The sequence below is a fragment of the Rattus norvegicus genome, chromosome 4 (assembly GCF_036323735.1).
Source record: "Rattus norvegicus strain BN/NHsdMcwi chromosome 4, GRCr8, whole genome shotgun sequence".
In the NCBI taxonomy this organism is placed as follows: domain Eukaryota; kingdom Metazoa; phylum Chordata; class Mammalia; order Rodentia; family Muridae; genus Rattus; species Rattus norvegicus.
This window is the reverse complement of record NC_086022.1, coordinates 124,379,656-124,396,578: the sequence shown is the minus strand read 5'-3', so window position 1 is coordinate 124,396,578 and position 16,923 is coordinate 124,379,656. Positions and strand designations below refer to the sequence as shown.

Genomic DNA, 16,923 nt, shown 5'->3' with positions numbered 1-16,923 from the left:
GGCTCCCACACTTATTCTCTTCCTCCCATCCTGCAGTGTGATGCAGTCCACCTCCCTTCCTACCTGAAAAGTCATTGTGGGCTCCTGGGATACTGGGCAGGAGTCAGGCACTGTTAAGACAGCTACAAAGAGGCCTCTATTGCAAAGCACCCCTCCCCCCAATAATTATCTTTTACTTTTCACTTAATTGATTGATTAGGGCTTTTTTGAGACAGGGTTTTTCTGTGCACCAGTCCTGGACTTGTAGATCAGTCTGTCCTAGAATTCACAGACATCGGCCTGCCTCTGCCTTCCAGGAGCTGGGTTTAAACCACAGGCTGTTTGTTTCCTTTGCATAAGCTAAGATGCTGGGTCCTGGAAGATTTGTGATCCTGACACTTAGATCCTTCCCAGGTGGCCAGGACCTTCAGCCCTACCACCTTGCCACTATCCTCATAGTTTCTGGTTGCTTTGAACTCTCCTCAGGCAGCTTGGGACTCTGAGTTGTGACTTCAGCTGCTGGATCTCAAAACCAACTCATGGTCTCAGTCACCGCTGTTCAAACAGCTTGTGCAGGATGCAGGACTTTCTGCCCATCATCAGTCTTGGGGAAATCAACATGACTCTTGGGCATTTTTACTGACAACCAAAGGGTAGTCTTTTCCCTGGTATCCTATGCTTTGATTGATGCAAATTTAGTCCTTAATTTTCAGGGAGGGCTGAGTCCTGATTGGCACACACACTTCCATTCAGAATCATATCATGGTCACTTGTGTGGTCCATGTGGAAAGTTTCTCTAACATGGTTTTCCCCAGAGAGGGAACTGAGGGGCTCCTGGAGAGGGGGCAGAAGCTTCATAGGCAAGGCCAGGGGAAGTAAGGAAGAGACAAGAAATTACCAAGGGTTAAGGCTGAAGAAGGCAGGCTGAGAGGAGAAGCTACTGAGTCTTAAAGGCATATGGCCCCAGCATCCCGGGGCCTGAAAGCTGTGACAATATTGAGGGTCAAGAGTACTAAAGCCTGGAGACTAGAGCTGTCATTTCTAGGCTTACAATGGCTGCCATGTCCTAGGGGTTAAAGCCTAGGTCACTGAATGTTCAGACCACTGGGAGTCCAGGGCTTTTTCTCCAAGGACCTCAGCTGCAGCCTCTGACTCTGCCAGTAAGGCACTTGGGTCGGAGCACCTGTACCTGAGAGGTTTTCTGCTACTAATATCCATCTATGTAGAGTAGAGAACTCCAGCCTGATAACTAGTAACTGGGATAGACACTGCTTTTCCTTGTCCTGGGTTTACAGCTTTACCCATTAAGACAGTCAGGCACGTCTATCTCCAGCCTAGAGCACAGGACAATGCTTTTGGGCGGGCCCTAAACTAAGGGCAGGACTGGGCGTGTCCTGGACCTCCTCCGCACAGTGGGAGGACGCACCGGATGACCGTCGCCTGCCACGCGCCAGGCACAGCATGGGAAGGCGCTCCTGTTGCCGGCGGCCCTTGCCGGTGGTGGCAAGTCTGGGTGCTGCACTTCTGTTCCTGTGCGCCGCGCCGCGCGCCCTGCGTCCCGGTGAGTAAGCAGGTCCGGGGCTCCGCGTTGCTTCTTTGACTGGAACACTTTCTGGGGCCACCTGGCACCTGCCTGTTTTTTTTTGGGCTTGGACTTAGCTGTGGAAGACATTCGCGTGCAAGGAACTTCTTGTCGCTGGCAAGATGACCATTGTCTGACTCTGGTTGTGCTGCTGATGGGGAACTTTTGACCAATCTGGGGATGCTGTCTCTGCTACCTTTGCCCCACTCTCTGAGCCCTGAGAAGTCAGCTTGCACTCTGGCCAGGATGCCTGTCTTAATCTGAGATCCTGCTGAGTCTCTACATCCACAGAAGAGCTGTGCAGCTCTATGCCGGTCTGGTGTTACAGGGCCCACGACCTGCTAGTACCCGTTTCCACCAGGCATGTGGTCAAACTCACTCTGACTGAGCCTAGGTCTCCTCTGGCAGATTACTCACTATACAGACAAAGCTGAGGGCGGAGATCAAGTGTGGAGTGGTTTGAAGGTTCCTGGGCAGTGGGCTATGTTTGTGACGTTTTGCCTCTCCTTAGTCTGTGTGTGTGGGGTCTGTTTACTTCCAGACAGGTTCTTACCCAAGGGTGGACAGGGCCACTAGCTGGGAGTGACTCAGGACAAAAGAAAACTGTTTTCAGAATGGTATCTGTCCATGGAGGACCTCAATGGCCAGGCTTGTAGGTTGGAGGTCACTTGGCAAGCTTAACCTACTATCTGTCCCTTCCCAGGGCCGTAAGAGTCGCATCTATGGAATTGGTGCTGACTCCATCCTTGCAGGGCTTCTGTGCTTGAATGTTACAGTAGACAGTGCTTGGCCTCCAGCCCTTTAATCATATTGGCGTCATCCTGAAGGATCCCTGGGATGAAGGCCAGGTGAACAGAGCTGGGGAGGCCTCGAGTGGCTGTGCCAGGGCACCTCTGGAAGCCCCCAGAAGGGAGCCTTCTTCCCCTTACTGAAGACCTGTAGGTGAATGGCTACTCCTGTCCCTTGGCACAGTCTGGGTGTGGTCTGTGCCTGCTGATGCCACAGAGTCTGTCTACCCTGTCATTCATTGGAGACAAATGTTTACCCAGTCCTGGGTGACAGTGGCTCAGGCCCCTCAGGGCCTAAACACTGTTGTGGAGTATAAGGGGGACAGATGAGAGTCTGGGCCCTGGGTTGTGTCTGCAGAGGAGCATGTGTCTGGGTGGCTGCCAGGGTGTCTTTGGGCCTTTTGGGACACACATCTCCTGCTTCTTTCTCCAGCCAGGTTTGAGAAGAAAAGCAACCACAGCCCTGGGCCCCCTCCTCACCTAGGGAACCTAGAGGGAAGGGGGTGTGATGGGGGAGGGAAGGTGTAAGCATGGTTGAAGAAGGGGTTGTATGCTCTCCTCTCACTGGCCTTGCTCAGGTATGGATGACATTTACACCTGTCACCCCCATCCTAGCCTCATGCCGTCCGTCTGCCCTGGGAAGTTCCCACTAGCTTTATTCCCCCTGGTGTGAGATGGGTCTCTTGAACTTCCTCAGCTTCCACCTTTTCCTTTCCAGTCTTTAGATCTGAAGTTCTCAACTTGTGGGGTTGTCTAAGACCATGGGAAAACAGACATTTACATTAAGATTCATAACAGCAGCAAAATTACAGTTATGAAGTAGCAACAAAAATACTTTTATGGTTGGGGGTCACCACAACATGAGGAAGTATATTAAAGGGGTCTCAGCATTAGGGAGGTTTAGAGCCACTCCTCTAGATATTCACACTTCTCTGCAGTAGTTTTCCAACTGCTAACTTTACAGACCACCTTTGGCCAGCAAGAGCCCAAGTTCATCTAGAACTCCACTCACCTTAGGGGAGAAATGTGTGTTTATGGTAGGCACTGGCTGGGAGATGGGGAAAGGTCTGGTCCTGCAGCAGGGACAGGATCCCACTGTACTAGGACTTTAAGGGGTCATGTGCCTGTTTTGCAGTTAAGTCTTGGTCACAGGATCATGGGAAAGATTTATGGGTCAAGGAGAGCTCAGGGCCCAGGAGAATCCCAATGTCATATCTCAGCTGAAAGACCAAGACATCCCTGTCCCTTTCTGCTCCAGGGTGTCACTGTCACCATCTGCTGGCAAATGAAACACCGAGGGGTTACAGGTTATGCCAGATTATTTCAGCTACCCCAGGGATCTCATTGGTCTTTTTTTAGTGGGAAGCCCATTCTAGTTCCCCTGCCCAGGATCTGCTACCAGCATTGACTCAGCCTAGGGTCAGCATGGTGGAGTGAGACAGCTGTTCAAGACACCTCTGTTGCCAGTGTGCCACCCTTGCCCCTGGGCTTCCCTACTGCACATTACCTCTAACTACATGTCTGCTGAGCCTGTTGCCACATAGTCTCTGTGTGGGAGCTAGAGAACTCCCACCCCACAGCATTGCATTTTGACACTAAAACCATAGGTCTCTATGCCATCTGCTCTTAGACACGCCCTGAGCGGCGGGAGTAGGGTGATATGATCTGTCAAGTTGGAGAGGAGAGGAAAGGAGAGGAGAGAGGGAGAGGGAGAGAGAGAGAGAGAGAGAGAGAGAGAGAGAGAGAGAGAGAGAGAGAGAGAGAGAGAGAGAGAGGGTGGGGAGTGTGTCTCAGAACCCTTTGGCCTAAATGCCAGACTGCTTAGCAAAAGGAGGGGGTGTGGCTGCTTCAATAGAGCTCCTGAGAGACCTACCAGATCCAGCTGAGTCCAGAGCTCAGGAGACTCAGAGTCCTTGGAGAAATGGTCTCTGGCAGGTCAGAGCAGGGAGGCAAATGTGATGAAGGGAAAAAGCCATTTTCTTAAGCCAAGAATGTTTAGGTCAGGATTTGAGTCCTAACGCTCAGAGTCAGGGGAGGGGGAGATGGGACAGCTGCCCTGCACACCACCTTCCCCACAGACTCTCTGTGGCAGCTCCATTTCTGCCCCTAGGGTCTGTTTGTATGCCTTTGCTCTGTTGTCATCCTTGCCTGGACTGATGATTTGGGCTTTTTTTTTTCTACTTTACAAAGCAAAGATATTTGGAGTAGACTTTGAAAGAAGCCCAGGAGTTGATTAGATGGGAAACCGAGTGGACTGATTACTTGTCGTTGTTGTTGTTGTTATTGTCAACTTGACACAAGCTAGGGGTCATCTGGGAAGAGGAAAACCTCAGTCGAGAATATGCCTCCATCAGATTGGTCTGTAGGGACATTTTTGTGAACAGTGACTGCTGTTGGAGAGACCAGGCCACTGTGGGCAGGTGGGCCTGGTTGTATTAACAGAAGGATGTTGAGCAAGCCAAGGATCAAGCCAGTAAACAGTGTTCCTCCACAGTCTCTGCTTTAGTCCCTTGCTTTGGCGCTTGCCTCGAGTGACTTCCCCCATCGATGGAGTTCATCTGTGATGAAATAAACCCTCTCCTCCCCACACTGCTTTTGGTCGTGGTGCTTCACCATAGCAGCTGAAAGCAGATTAGGACAGAAAGCAGTTCCAAGAAAGGGGTTTGAACCCATGTGGACATATGTCCACTGGAGGAGTAGGAGACCTGTGGGTGATGTGCCACGCTGGGCTGGTACAATGTGGACCCAATGATGGCTGGTCAGCCGCTGGCTTGTCTAAGTCAGTGAAAAGTTTAAAGAGGCAGAATGAACTTTCTTCCTGTGGAAAGCCTGTCCCATTCTCCCTTCAAGGTAACCACAGGAAAGAATGCCCAGGACACTGGATTGTAGGGCTCCCCAAAAGCCCTTTAGGGGGTTCTGATGGGGCCAGCAGACCTGAGGCTCTGACCTAGCCCCTGCTGGTGTTTCTGTTAGTTTGTCTCGCAATAGGGCAGTGAGAACTTATTAACCAGGATGTGGCTGTTGCAATGTGCCCTGTGCTGGACTCACCCACCCATGCCCCATCCCCCAAAGCAACCTGCCCTTCCCTGTCTGGGGCCTGGGGCTTCCTGTTAGAAGTGCAGGCTGAGGAGTGAGGACTGAGCTTTCTTGGAATTTTCTGGGGTGTTTCAGCCCAGAGGTTCCTGCAGGGGTGTGTCCTGCTGTAATTCACCCTCTGTGACCTTGTGGGTCCTGCCCCTCCCCGCCATGGCTAGCACACTTCCTCCTTAGTAAAGCAGAGGATGTGCAGGATGAGCAGGAGCTGAAAGAAAGCAGAGCCGGGTCTCTAGCCGTGCAGACACTGGAGCCTGAGATGTACCTTCCTTTGGAACACTCAGCCTTGAGTGCTTTGGCCTCTTGACTGTCAGTTTCCCCATCTAACAACTGGGAAAGTGAGTGTCCACCTGACAGAACACAGGTCAGTGCCACACAGCACAGTCCCATAGTGTCCAGTGTCCCCTGCCCCAGACATCAGCGGCCCCACTGGAACCTGGGCAAAGCCCTCTGCTGTGGGCCATGGAACCTTCTCCAGGATTTCCTTCCACTTGCTTGGCCACTGAGTCTACCTAAGGCTGGGCACCAAAAGTCCTGGTGTGCCTTACATTGGTGTCTAGCTGAGGGAGGCAGCCTGCCTAGAAAGTCAGCATATTCCTGCTTGTCTCAGGCTTGCTTCCCATCCCGCAGGCCTGGACTCCTTCCAGCTGTTTCCAGTGTCTCTGCCTCCACACTACATTCTCCCAGCTGCACTCCACAGCTGTCCCCGCTTATCTCCTTGTATTGGCTCTTCAGTCCTCCCTCTGTTCCTTCCCCTTCTCTCTTGCTCTCTAAGGTGGGTCAGGTTTTAGCCTCCCTGCTGCTGCTCAGCTGCTCAGCTGCTTAGGGTTAGGCCCTAACCAGCGGTCCTCAGCCTTCCTAATGCTGCGACCCTTTAACACAGTTGTGGTGACCCCAACCATAACATTGTATTCCTTACTACATAACCGTAATTTTGCAACTCTTATCATAGTGCGAATATCTGATACACAGATGGTCTTAGGCAACCCCTGTGAAAGGGCCATTTGATCCCCACAGATTGAGAACCACAGGCTTAGGGGAGTCCTAGTTCTGCCCAGGCCCCTTCCTGGCTGTACAAACCCATCTCTTCTCCATTCTGTTCCGTGTGTCTTGGCAGAGGGGAGGGAGTACAGCTAGGAGCAAGCAAATCTGGGGATGAAGGTGTTGGGGCCTTATTTGGGGATAGTGTCAGTTGTCCTTAGTGGGACCCACGAACTATAAGAGCAATCCACTGATCAACTAGCATGCATGCACGCACGCACGTATGCACGCACGCACGCATTCTCCTGTAGCATCCTTGAACTTGCCAGACTTGGTGCCTCGACTCTTCATTGGTAGGGTGGAGATAGCCTAGCCCTGTAATCTGTGACCACAGCTATTTTGGTCCCCCTGGTGTCTGTCCTCCACCCACTGGCCCTTGGCATCTGTTATGGAACCCACTCTTAGGCAGCTGTGGTCTGGCCAGGAAACAGAAGGCCTTGGGCAAGGAGTGGCTTCTGGAGGGACAGGGGCCTCTGTGTAGGTCTGGGGATAAGATTGTTGTGGTGTGGTCGTTCCAGACCGCTCTCCTTAGCCCTGCCCATAGACCTAGAGGGAACCATGGCCCCTTAGTTCTTGCTGAGGATATAAGCAGACCCCTTCAAGGGTGGCCTTGAGTGACACCTGTAACTTGGAGAATGGTGAGGACACATTCTCCTCTGGTGTTGAGAGACGTCAGTCAGGCATGTAGCAGCCCTGATGCCAGCTGCTGTATTAGCGCTGCCCCCTCTCCTAGCAGCTTATTCTCTGATAAAGCTGTTGTCCTGTCAAAAAGGCAGCAGATCAGAGCCCCTCCTTTAGGTAAGGTCTGAAGAAGTTCAAGGACTATGTCCATGAACATCCTCAAGACAAACTTCCTGCATGAGCCCTGGTCTAAGCAACCCCACTTATCCTAGGTGCACAAGCATGGCCTGAGTGTGCAGACAGCCCTGTAGTTTTAGGGATGCTAAAGAGTGCAAGCTAAAACACAGAGAGTCCCTCCCTGTTCAGTTTCAGGAATAGGTAAAGCTACATTTACGAGGGGCATCATCCCTACCACATGGCATGCATAGGCTTCTACAGGGTCCATAGGCTTCCAGAGCTCTTCACAGTGCCTCAAACAGCCTGGTAACCTCACTGTGACAGCCTGTAGCCTGGCTATGCCACTGGTCAGCCCTTTCTGGATGCTCACAACCCAGACCCAGGGACTGGATAGCTCTATGAGACCTGTGAGCCCCTCAGGACCCTAAAGTGGGTAGGTGGGGAAGCAGGGCCTGGGACAGGGTGACTAAAAACAGATGGGACTGGGTGCTCTTTCCATAGGACAGGTAGCTCCTTCCCTCTTGTCCCCTGTACCTGCCACACTTCAGTAGTAGAGTGTAAGGCATGAGGGTGAGAATGACCCTAAGGACACTGCCGTACCAGTGGCCACCATCTAGCACATCCCCAGGAGGAAAAGATGACGCAGGAGGAAAACTAAGTCACATAAGTGGGTTAAATGTGTCCTCGGTGCGCTGCCAAACCACCCCTTGTCCAGAGCCAGCAGTGATCTCTCTCTCCTTATGCTCTTCAGCATTTGAAAACAAAGTTCTGGGCTCCGGCTGGTTCGGAGGAGAGAGGAAGAGTCCCCTACAGCTGTTGCGGGAACTGGACCAGGTAAGTGGCTGGAACGCTCTCTTGCATCTGGATAGGAGGCCACAGTCTCATGAACACCTGCTGTCATAGGCTTTGTCCAGTTTAGGCATCAGGGCTTCCTGTCTAGCATGGAGGTCCATTTTTTCCACTTACCATCTCTCCCACCACAGCTGAGGTCTGTGCTTGTCCAATGCTGTGTAAGGGAGGTAACACATCATCATGCCAGTCCCAGGGGACCAGTGAACAGACAGTCATTAAGCCGTGCCTGTCCCAGGGCACCAACAAGCAAAATGGTCATTAAACTATGCCTGTCCCAGGAGTTTAAGTAGACGGTCATTAAGTTCCCAAATGTTAGTCTGCGGTAGAAGTGAATGTTCAGAGGAAGCCCCGCCCCCGTCTCCAAGCAGATGAAACAAGTGGCTCTACTTACTGGGACTGCACACAGCCTCAGACATGTGGCACCCCCCCCACTCTTTCTCTCACACACACAAGCACTCTGGTTCAGGGTGAATGGGGTTGGCTCGCCCGGCCTGCTTCAATATTGTTAAGTCAAAACACTCCTAATACCTAGGACCCTCATGTCAGCACTTGGCTGTACAGCACACCATAAATGTACCAGCTCCTCTAGTGGTGGTGTGCATCAGCCGGATTTACTCACCATCATCTCCCCCTACAGAGAGGGATCTACACACAATGTCACCCCAACCCAGGAAAAAGTCTATATTCAAAACTGGAAGTGGCTTCTTCTGAATGACATCAGAAAGGAAGGAAGGAAGGGAGGAAGGAAGGAAGGAAGTCATACAAGTAGAACTGACTGAATACCATTAGGAGATCACACCCTGGCTCACAGGCAAAGGAACACACAGATAGCATGTATTGAGCGCCTACTGTATGTAAGCCATTCACTTGTGCTGAGATTGAGTGTCAAACAGCTGGATGGGGTCCTACGTCACAGAGCAGACAGCGCAGCCGGATAGGGAATAGTCTGACCACCGCTTACACTCACATAAAACTGAGTTGTGCTCTGAGGGAGCAGTGGGGAGCACAAGGAAGTCTCCAATGTGATTCTGGTAGAAATGGAGAGCAACTGCTCCCTGAGAAAGGGGCTTGCGGTGTGATTTGAAGAGAAAAAGCAAGGGGAACAGGGAACAGCCAGGCCAACAACCTGGTAGCAAGGCAGGCAGAGAGGTGGTCTTTGGTGAGCCTGGGAAGCTGGCAACAATGCCACAGGGCCCAAACTGTGGCAAGGGCAGTGGGGAGCCATGGGGGATTTTGTGTAGGAACAGCAGCATCAGAAGATTCCTTTGGATTGCTGTGTGGGGAGAGATGGGGCTGCATAGGGGTGTTTGCCAAACCTAGCCACACCCCAGGGTTGCAGATAAGAAAGTCTTGGTTCAAGGAGGTTATCTGGTTACCCCTGGTTGCACACTGATCAGGGAGAAGGACAGACTGTCAGGACGTCCCAGATTCCACTAGCTCTGCCGCCTTCAGAGGGGTTGATGGATCCTCAGACGGTAAGGGCAATTGTGGTGCAGTTCTTAGAGGCTATATTCATTGCACTGGAGAAATGGCAGCGATAGAAGGACTGACCTCATGCCATGCACTCACCTACTCATGCAGACCAGGAGATTAGGCTACTGTGATCACAGAAGGGAAGCTATAGCAAGGGGCTGAGGGGGTTAAGTCCCAGGGGTTTAAGAGTCAGCCTGTCCATAAAATGCTGTGACCTCAAGCAACTCACTTTTCCAGAGCCTGGGTTTTGTCATCTGCTGAGACAGTGTTGCCTGTCTTAGAACAACAGTGGTGTTGAAAAAAAGGACAGCAGCTCATGGGACAGCAGTAACATACTGCCCTGTCATCCTCCGAGTGTTACTCCTGTTACAGATTTGCAGCCTCATGACTGCAAGATGACTGCCGTCCTCACGGAAGACGATCCCAGGATGGGGTGGGTGGATAAAGGTTTGGGTTCCCCCTCCTACCTCATGCCTTCTTGTTTTGTATCAGGAAGATCTCAGAGCCCAGCCACATACCCTACACTCATGTCTTTTGTGACAGTATGAGGCTGCATGACTGGTTCTTCTGAGGCTAGGCATGATCCCACACTGTGGGTTAGCAGATGGAAAGGAAGGTGAGGTAAGGAGTGACTGGCATTCCTCCACAAGGATGTGCTGGGCTCTAAGGAGGTTGAGGCCAGCCTGGCCTGTGGGGCTCTGGGTACAGCTAGGCTTCCAAAGCTGCTCCTCGTGGTAAGATCCCAGAGACCCTATGGCCATGGCTGAACTTGGCATGGTGATGAGGAACTTCAGTGAAGCACAGCTCTCCTCATCCAGGCCCTGGTCCTTGTGTGGGCTTCCAGGCAAGTTCTAGGCATGTACATTTTAACTCCTCTAAAATGTCACTTTCTAGGATGATTTAGGCTGTGTATTTCTGCTTATTAGTCTCTCTGCTTAGCCCTCCTTTGAACTAACTCATGCAGGATGACTGACATAGGATCCCCTCATCACATCACCACCTCCCTGTGCCCAGCTCTAAAGCCTGCCCCAGCCTGTGGGTTCTGGGCTCTGTCACCTCTTGAGGGAAAAGGTGCCCCTCTACCTATCCTTTCTGAAATGCTGTTTTCTTTCTCCCTCATAAAACACAAATGTCAAGCCACTCAATGAATTCTAGACTTCTGCAGAATACTTTTGAAAGCTTCAGAAACCCATGTGTACATGTGGACATACACCCACATGTCCCATGCCACCAGTGCTGTGAGTTCTTGCTGGGGCTGTGGCTCCACCATTTCTGCTTCCGCTGTGGCCTCTGAGCTAAAAATATTCTGAAATAACTCAACATAAATTCACTCTTTTGAAATGTCTGATTTAGTGGTTTTCATATTTTACAATGTTGTGGGGCCTCACCACTGGCTAATTCAAGAACACTTGCATTATCCCAAGAGAGACTATGGTTGTATTAGTGGTCATTCCTCTTCCTTCCCTTCCTAGCCCCCGACAACCACTAACCCACTTCCTGTTTGTAGATTATCTGTTCTGACCATTCCATAGGGAAGGAATTATATGACATGCCTTTAGACCCAGCACTCAGGAGGCAGAGGTAGGAGCATCTCTGTGAGTTCAAGGCCAGCTTGGTCTATACAGCAAGTTCCAGGAGAAAAAGGGGGTGGGGGAGTGGTGGGAATCATACAATGGTTGGCCTTTTAAGCCTGGCTCCCTTCCCCCAGCTTAACGCTTTCAAGGTCGATCTGTGTTGTAGTAGTTATACTTTCATTCCATGTAATGGCTGAATAATATTCTGTTTTGGATATACCATATGCTACTTATCAATTTGTCAGATCATGGACTTTTAGGCTGTTTCTATGTCTCCTTCCAATAGGAAGAATGAACATCCATGTACAATTTTCTCTGTGCACATGTTTTTAGTTGTAACCCTTCACATGAGCTAACATCACAATGCTTAGGTTTGCATCTGCGACAACTGGCCTTAAAGATCTAGCAACCTTGTAGAACTTTCCAGCAAGCAGGACACGCACTCTCTCCTCCTCTGGCTCTCTAAGTCTTCTCTCCCCCTTCAACCCCAGCTCTTCACCCTCTTTCTGGTCTTTCCTTGCCCTTCTTCGTGCTCTGGTCATCCTCTAGTGTTTAGCTGCCAGGCAGCTGGCTACCTTGCCATTGCTCAGCTCAGGTGCAGGACTTGCCTGTCCCCCTCTGAGTTGCCTCTCCTGCCTTCTCCCTGCTACCATCTCAGACCACAATACAGAAAGGAGGCAAGAAAAGACCCTCCAGAGAAGGACCCGACAGCCCAATGCTGCAACAGCAGGAGCAGTGCAGGGGGTCTTACGGAGAAGCAGTCAGACTTCTGCTCACACGGCCTAAGAAGGGGCACTGGTACCAAACAGCCATTCGTTTCTTTAGTATGTCACAGGCACAGAGGCTTGGATTTGGAACAGTTACAGACCTGGATGGAGCACAGGGAGAGATGATAATAGACACTCACTCTCCCTGTGACCCAGGTAGAAATGGCTGCTGGGTTTTCTACATTTTGTTAAGCCCAATAACAAAAACCCCAGTCCTCCTACCCCTGGTTGAAGCTGTGCCTTAGGGAACCAGGAGAAATAGCTGAGGTCTTTATCCAGTTTTCTCAAGGTGTCTGTAGAGTGTTCAAGATGGCCCGTGCAGTTCTGAGTGGAGTTTGACTATTTGGCTGCCATCCTTTCACTCGGCAGAGCCAGGGAAAGTCTGGCAGCTGCTAATTAGGATCACTCATTCCCAGTGTCTTTATTTTCAGAAAAATGAATAGCAGGAGGGTGTAAGATTATCATTAACGCTAAGTAACTAGTAGACTTTAACAGTGTCCTGCACCCTAGGTGGTTATACCTTCCCCAGCTCATATCCATGGAGTCAGCAGGGCCTAGTTCTAGAGATGAGGGACCTATCTGAAGAATAAATTTGAATGGATACTCTAAGCACAGCCTGGGTCTTTACATGGCTGAGGCAGGCTAAGTGGATCATGTCCATGGTCCTCTTACCAGGACTTCATTCATAGAGCTATACTGTGTTTGGCATACAGGAAGTGCTAGATAAATGCTGGTGGCTAGTTTTTTTGTTTGCTTATCTTTGTTTTCATTTCTCACTGAGGAAAGATGGGAAAAGGTCAAGCTTCCTGACCAAGCACTCAGACTGCAATTCGTTGGTGGAGGGTTGCTGAGAGATTGGCATTAAGAGAACTTGTAGAGAACCCAGGTTCAATTCCCAGCACCCATAGGGTGGCTCATTCCCGTTTGTAACCTCCAGTTTCCGGGGATCTAGTGCCCTCTTCTGGCCTCTTTAGGTACTGAATGCATGTGGCACACAAATAGACATGTAGACAAAACACCCCCATATGTAAGATTTTACACGCGCGCGCGCGCGCGCACATACACACACACACACACACACACGCGCACGCGCGCACCCACTCTCACGCGCGCACGCACTCACGCGCGCGCGCACATGCGCTCGATTTGCACGTATGCCTGCATGTCAGAAGAGAGCATCAGATCACATTATGGAGGGTTGTGAGCCACCATGTGGTTGCTGGAAATTGAACTCAGGACTCCAGGAAGAGCAGCCAGTGTCCTCTACCCACTGAGCCATCTTTCCAGTCAACCCACACATACAGAATAAGAAACTTTGCTGGGGGTACATAAAGCAAGTTCTAAAGACACGTGCCTATTTATTAATACAGAATCAATACATTTATTTAACCTCCACACACATAAAAGCCCAGTATCCTACAAGTAGCTGAATGGCTGTTGCCAAGGGATGGCTAATGCCCCAATGATAGCCAGGGCACATCCTTTCTGTTGTCCTTGTTAGAGTGGGTGAGGTAGGGAAGACACAAGGCAACAGAAATTAAACCCATAGTGGAGGACATGGTCTATGTGGGGCTGTGGTTATGTGCTGTGAGCCCCCTGGGCCATCTTTCTGTATCCAGCTTACCCAGTCATGTAACAACTCATTCTCTGCAATCCTATTGTCCACACAGTACCCAGCATATCTGGTTCTTCACATCCTTTCTGCCTCAGCACTCAGACTTCATTTTTCCTAATATTGCGGGACAGATTCTGACTCCAGACTAGGCAGAGACTGGTGCCACCTCTGGATTTTCAATTTCCAGTCAGGGATCTCTGGGCTCAGCCTCAGGCCCTGGGACCTGCTGCACTCTAACATCACCATCCCCTGTCTCCTGCAGGGCCCGCGCTCTGCGATGGCCGAAGTGCACCAGCAGCGGCGCGAGCTGCTCCGCCGGGCCTGCAGCCGCCACACTCGACGCCAACGCCTGCTGCAGCCCGAGGACCTGCGGCACGTGCTGGTGGACGACAAGCACCGGCTTCTGTACTGCTACGTGCCCAAGGTGGCCTGCACCAACTGGAAGCGCGTGCTGCTGGCGCTGCGCGGCCGTGGGGACCCGGGAGCAATCCCTGCGCACGAGGCGCATGAGCCTGGTCTGCTGCCCTCGTTAGCCGACTTTGCGCCAGCTGAAGTCAACCGGCGGCTGCGCGACTACCTGACCTTCCTCTTTGTGCGCGAGCCCTTCGAGCGCCTGGCCTCAGCCTACCGCAACAAGCTGGCGCGGCCACACAGCGCGGCCTTCCAGAGGCGCTATGGCACGCGCATCGTGCGTCGCCTACGACCGCACGCGCAGCCGGATGCGCTGGCTCGCGGCCACGACGTGCGCTTTGCCGAGTTCCTGGCCTACCTGCTCGACCCGCGCACGCGCCGCTACGAGCCCTTCAACGAGCACTGGGAGCGCGCGCATGCGCTGTGCCATCCATGCCTAGTGCGCTATGATGTAGTGGGCAAGTTTGAAACACTGGCGGATGATGCTGCCTTTGTGCTGCACCTGGTGGGCGAGCCTGGCCTGCGCTTCCCTGCTCCACCGCTGAGGCCAGAGAAGGACCTCACGCGTGTCCAGGCCCGGCGCCTTTTCCAGGACATCAGCCCCTTCTACCAGCGTCGCCTCTTTGACCTCTATAAGATGGACTTTCTGCTCTTCAACTACTCCGCTCCCTCCTACCTGCGGTTGCAATAAGGGTGTTGGGTGCAATAGGGCCTGTGGCTGCTGTGACCAGGAGGCCATCAGGAGGTCTGGAATGAACCTGGTAGTGTGGATTGGAGACCCATTGTCATACCTTATCCAGTGGGCCTGGCCACTGCTTCACCATACACCTGTCTGGCTGTTTGTACCTTTAGTTTGATGCCTGATCTCCTCTTGCAGATGTCAGGCTTTTTCCTAAGACCCCAGGTTTGTGGTTTTTTTTTTTTTTTTTTTTTGTTTTTGTTTTTGTTTTTGTTTGTTTGTTTGGGAGAGGTCATTTCTCGGTCTTGTCTGTGGAGAACCTGTCCATGGCATGGTGCTACAAGACAGAATGCCATGGTTTGGTTCAGTGTGGCCTAAGGTCCAGTCCTGTGTTCTCTTCTCTCCGACTGGCAAGGGCAGACATGGCCAGCGAGAAGCTGTTCCCTGATCAGCTTCAGGGCGAGAGTTTGGCCATCCATGTCAGCAGTTACTTCTTGGGAGTTAACATGAGCTCCCCGCCACCCTGGCAGTCACAGGATGGTGAGCAGTACCACTCCACTTCTAGCTAGCTGATCTACCTTTAATCTCAGTCTTGCAAGAGGCTGGATTTTCACCGTGTCAGCAGAGGCCAGGATGTAATATGGTGACAGCTTGTTCAGCTCTCTTTTTTTAAAAAATAAATATGTTTTGTTACATTTTCACTTTGGGGAGTTTCTTTGCCTCATTGAGCCATTTACCTGCCAGATCTTAGGCATCTCGCTGTCCCTGAACCTGTTTCCTCTGCTGCTAAGTGGCACAAGAATGCAAGGTGGCCGGAAGATCAGAGCAAAGTGACCATGGAACCAAGATCACCCCTACAGCAGCCCACGGGGTGGTGGTGGTGATAGTGGCAGCAAGAGGGCAACTGGAGTTCTGGAGAGCAGCTGAGGAGGAGGACAGGGAGAAGAAGTGGTGGAGAGGAGTAGAGGATGGTAGAGAGAGGGCCAAGACCTGTGGCTGAAGAAAAATGGCTGTGAACATTGTGGGGCAGAGATCACACGTACTGTAGGATCAGAGGAATCTGACACCCAATACCTGTTCAGAAGCTGTGACAGTCGCAGACCGTGTCTGCTGCTAAGGTCTGCCATCTACTGTCCTTTGCTGTTGGTGACATTCACTGTTGTCAGAAGCTGAGTTCCAACAGCCTAGTGCAGTACTGTTGGTTAAACGGCAGTGAAATAATTTCCCGACCTGAGCTCAGGAGCCTCTAGTTTCTGGATTCTACAGCTTGGAGTAACAGGGCCCTGGCTCTGAGGGTTTGAGTGGCAGCCACTGGCTGTGCCAATCTAGCTCCTGGGCCTTGAGCACTCACGGTTGGGATTGCCAGCACAGAAGGGTTTCTCCTCATCCACGCAGATTTCTATTCAGGTAAAGAACCTCAGACTGACGACAGAGCAGGCAAAGCTACACCCCATCTGTGGGGTGCAGAGGGGGCCCTGTGGTCTTCCTGCTCAGACAGTCTTACTCACTCCTGTCCTTTGCTCCTGCTGGGATCTCCCTCATAGGAGTTGGCCTGAGGCCCTCAGGGTACCTGTCTGTGAGCAGCCCCAGGACTGTGTACAGGACCCTTGCCTCTATTTGACCAGGAAAGAGATGCCACTGCTGCTGCTGGCTGTCTGAATTCTTTGCCCCAGCCCGCCTTTTGCTCCACTGGAGGAACATGGAAAGCCCAGGGTTTGGAGTCTTTCCCAGCAACCCAAGGCCATAGTTCTGCCCTTCTAGCCAAACTGGAGTGAGAGGTTGGGGTCTGTGGTCACACCAGTGATCACTCACCCTCTCTGCTAGGCATATCCGGGCCCTCACGCTGTTACAGCTCACTGAGGGCTCAGATGATTCACACCCACTTCCCTACCATTCCCCTTGGTCCAGCTCTACTCAGCTTCCACACAGCCCCCGATAGAGCCCATCTGATGAAATGGAGACCCAACTATAACACCATTCTCTCAGGTGTGTCACGGCCAGGTGCCTCCCGCCACCCCTCAGTGCTTATTGGTGCTGCTGGTGGTTACACACACATGCCCTCCCATGTGGCACTGACTAATGAGACTGCCACTAGATGACCAGTTTGGCTTGAAGGGTAAAGAACTACGGTCTCAGTTTGCTGGCATGGATTCTCGTATGCCAACATGCCCCCTCGATGGTAACACACACAGACTCATGCACGTACATATTTTTAATACACACAAGACAGCTTCTCAGGTACTTCTTCTATGCTTTTAAAAATATCACTAT

General features: G+C 51.7%; 1 protein-coding gene across 1 annotated transcript; it reads left to right on the top strand.

Annotated features, from left to right (window-relative positions):
• The first annotated feature begins 1,435 nt into the window (after positions 1-1,435).
• Positions 1,436-15,353, top strand: Chst13 (carbohydrate sulfotransferase 13). Its single transcript, NM_001191974.2, is given in 3 exon segments — positions 1,436-1,540; positions 8,033-8,115; positions 13,825-15,353. Coding segments are annotated over 3 exon segments (1,023 nt in total). The 5' UTR covers positions 1,436-1,440; the 3' UTR covers positions 14,665-15,353.
• Positions 15,354-16,923: the final 1,570 nt, after the last annotated feature.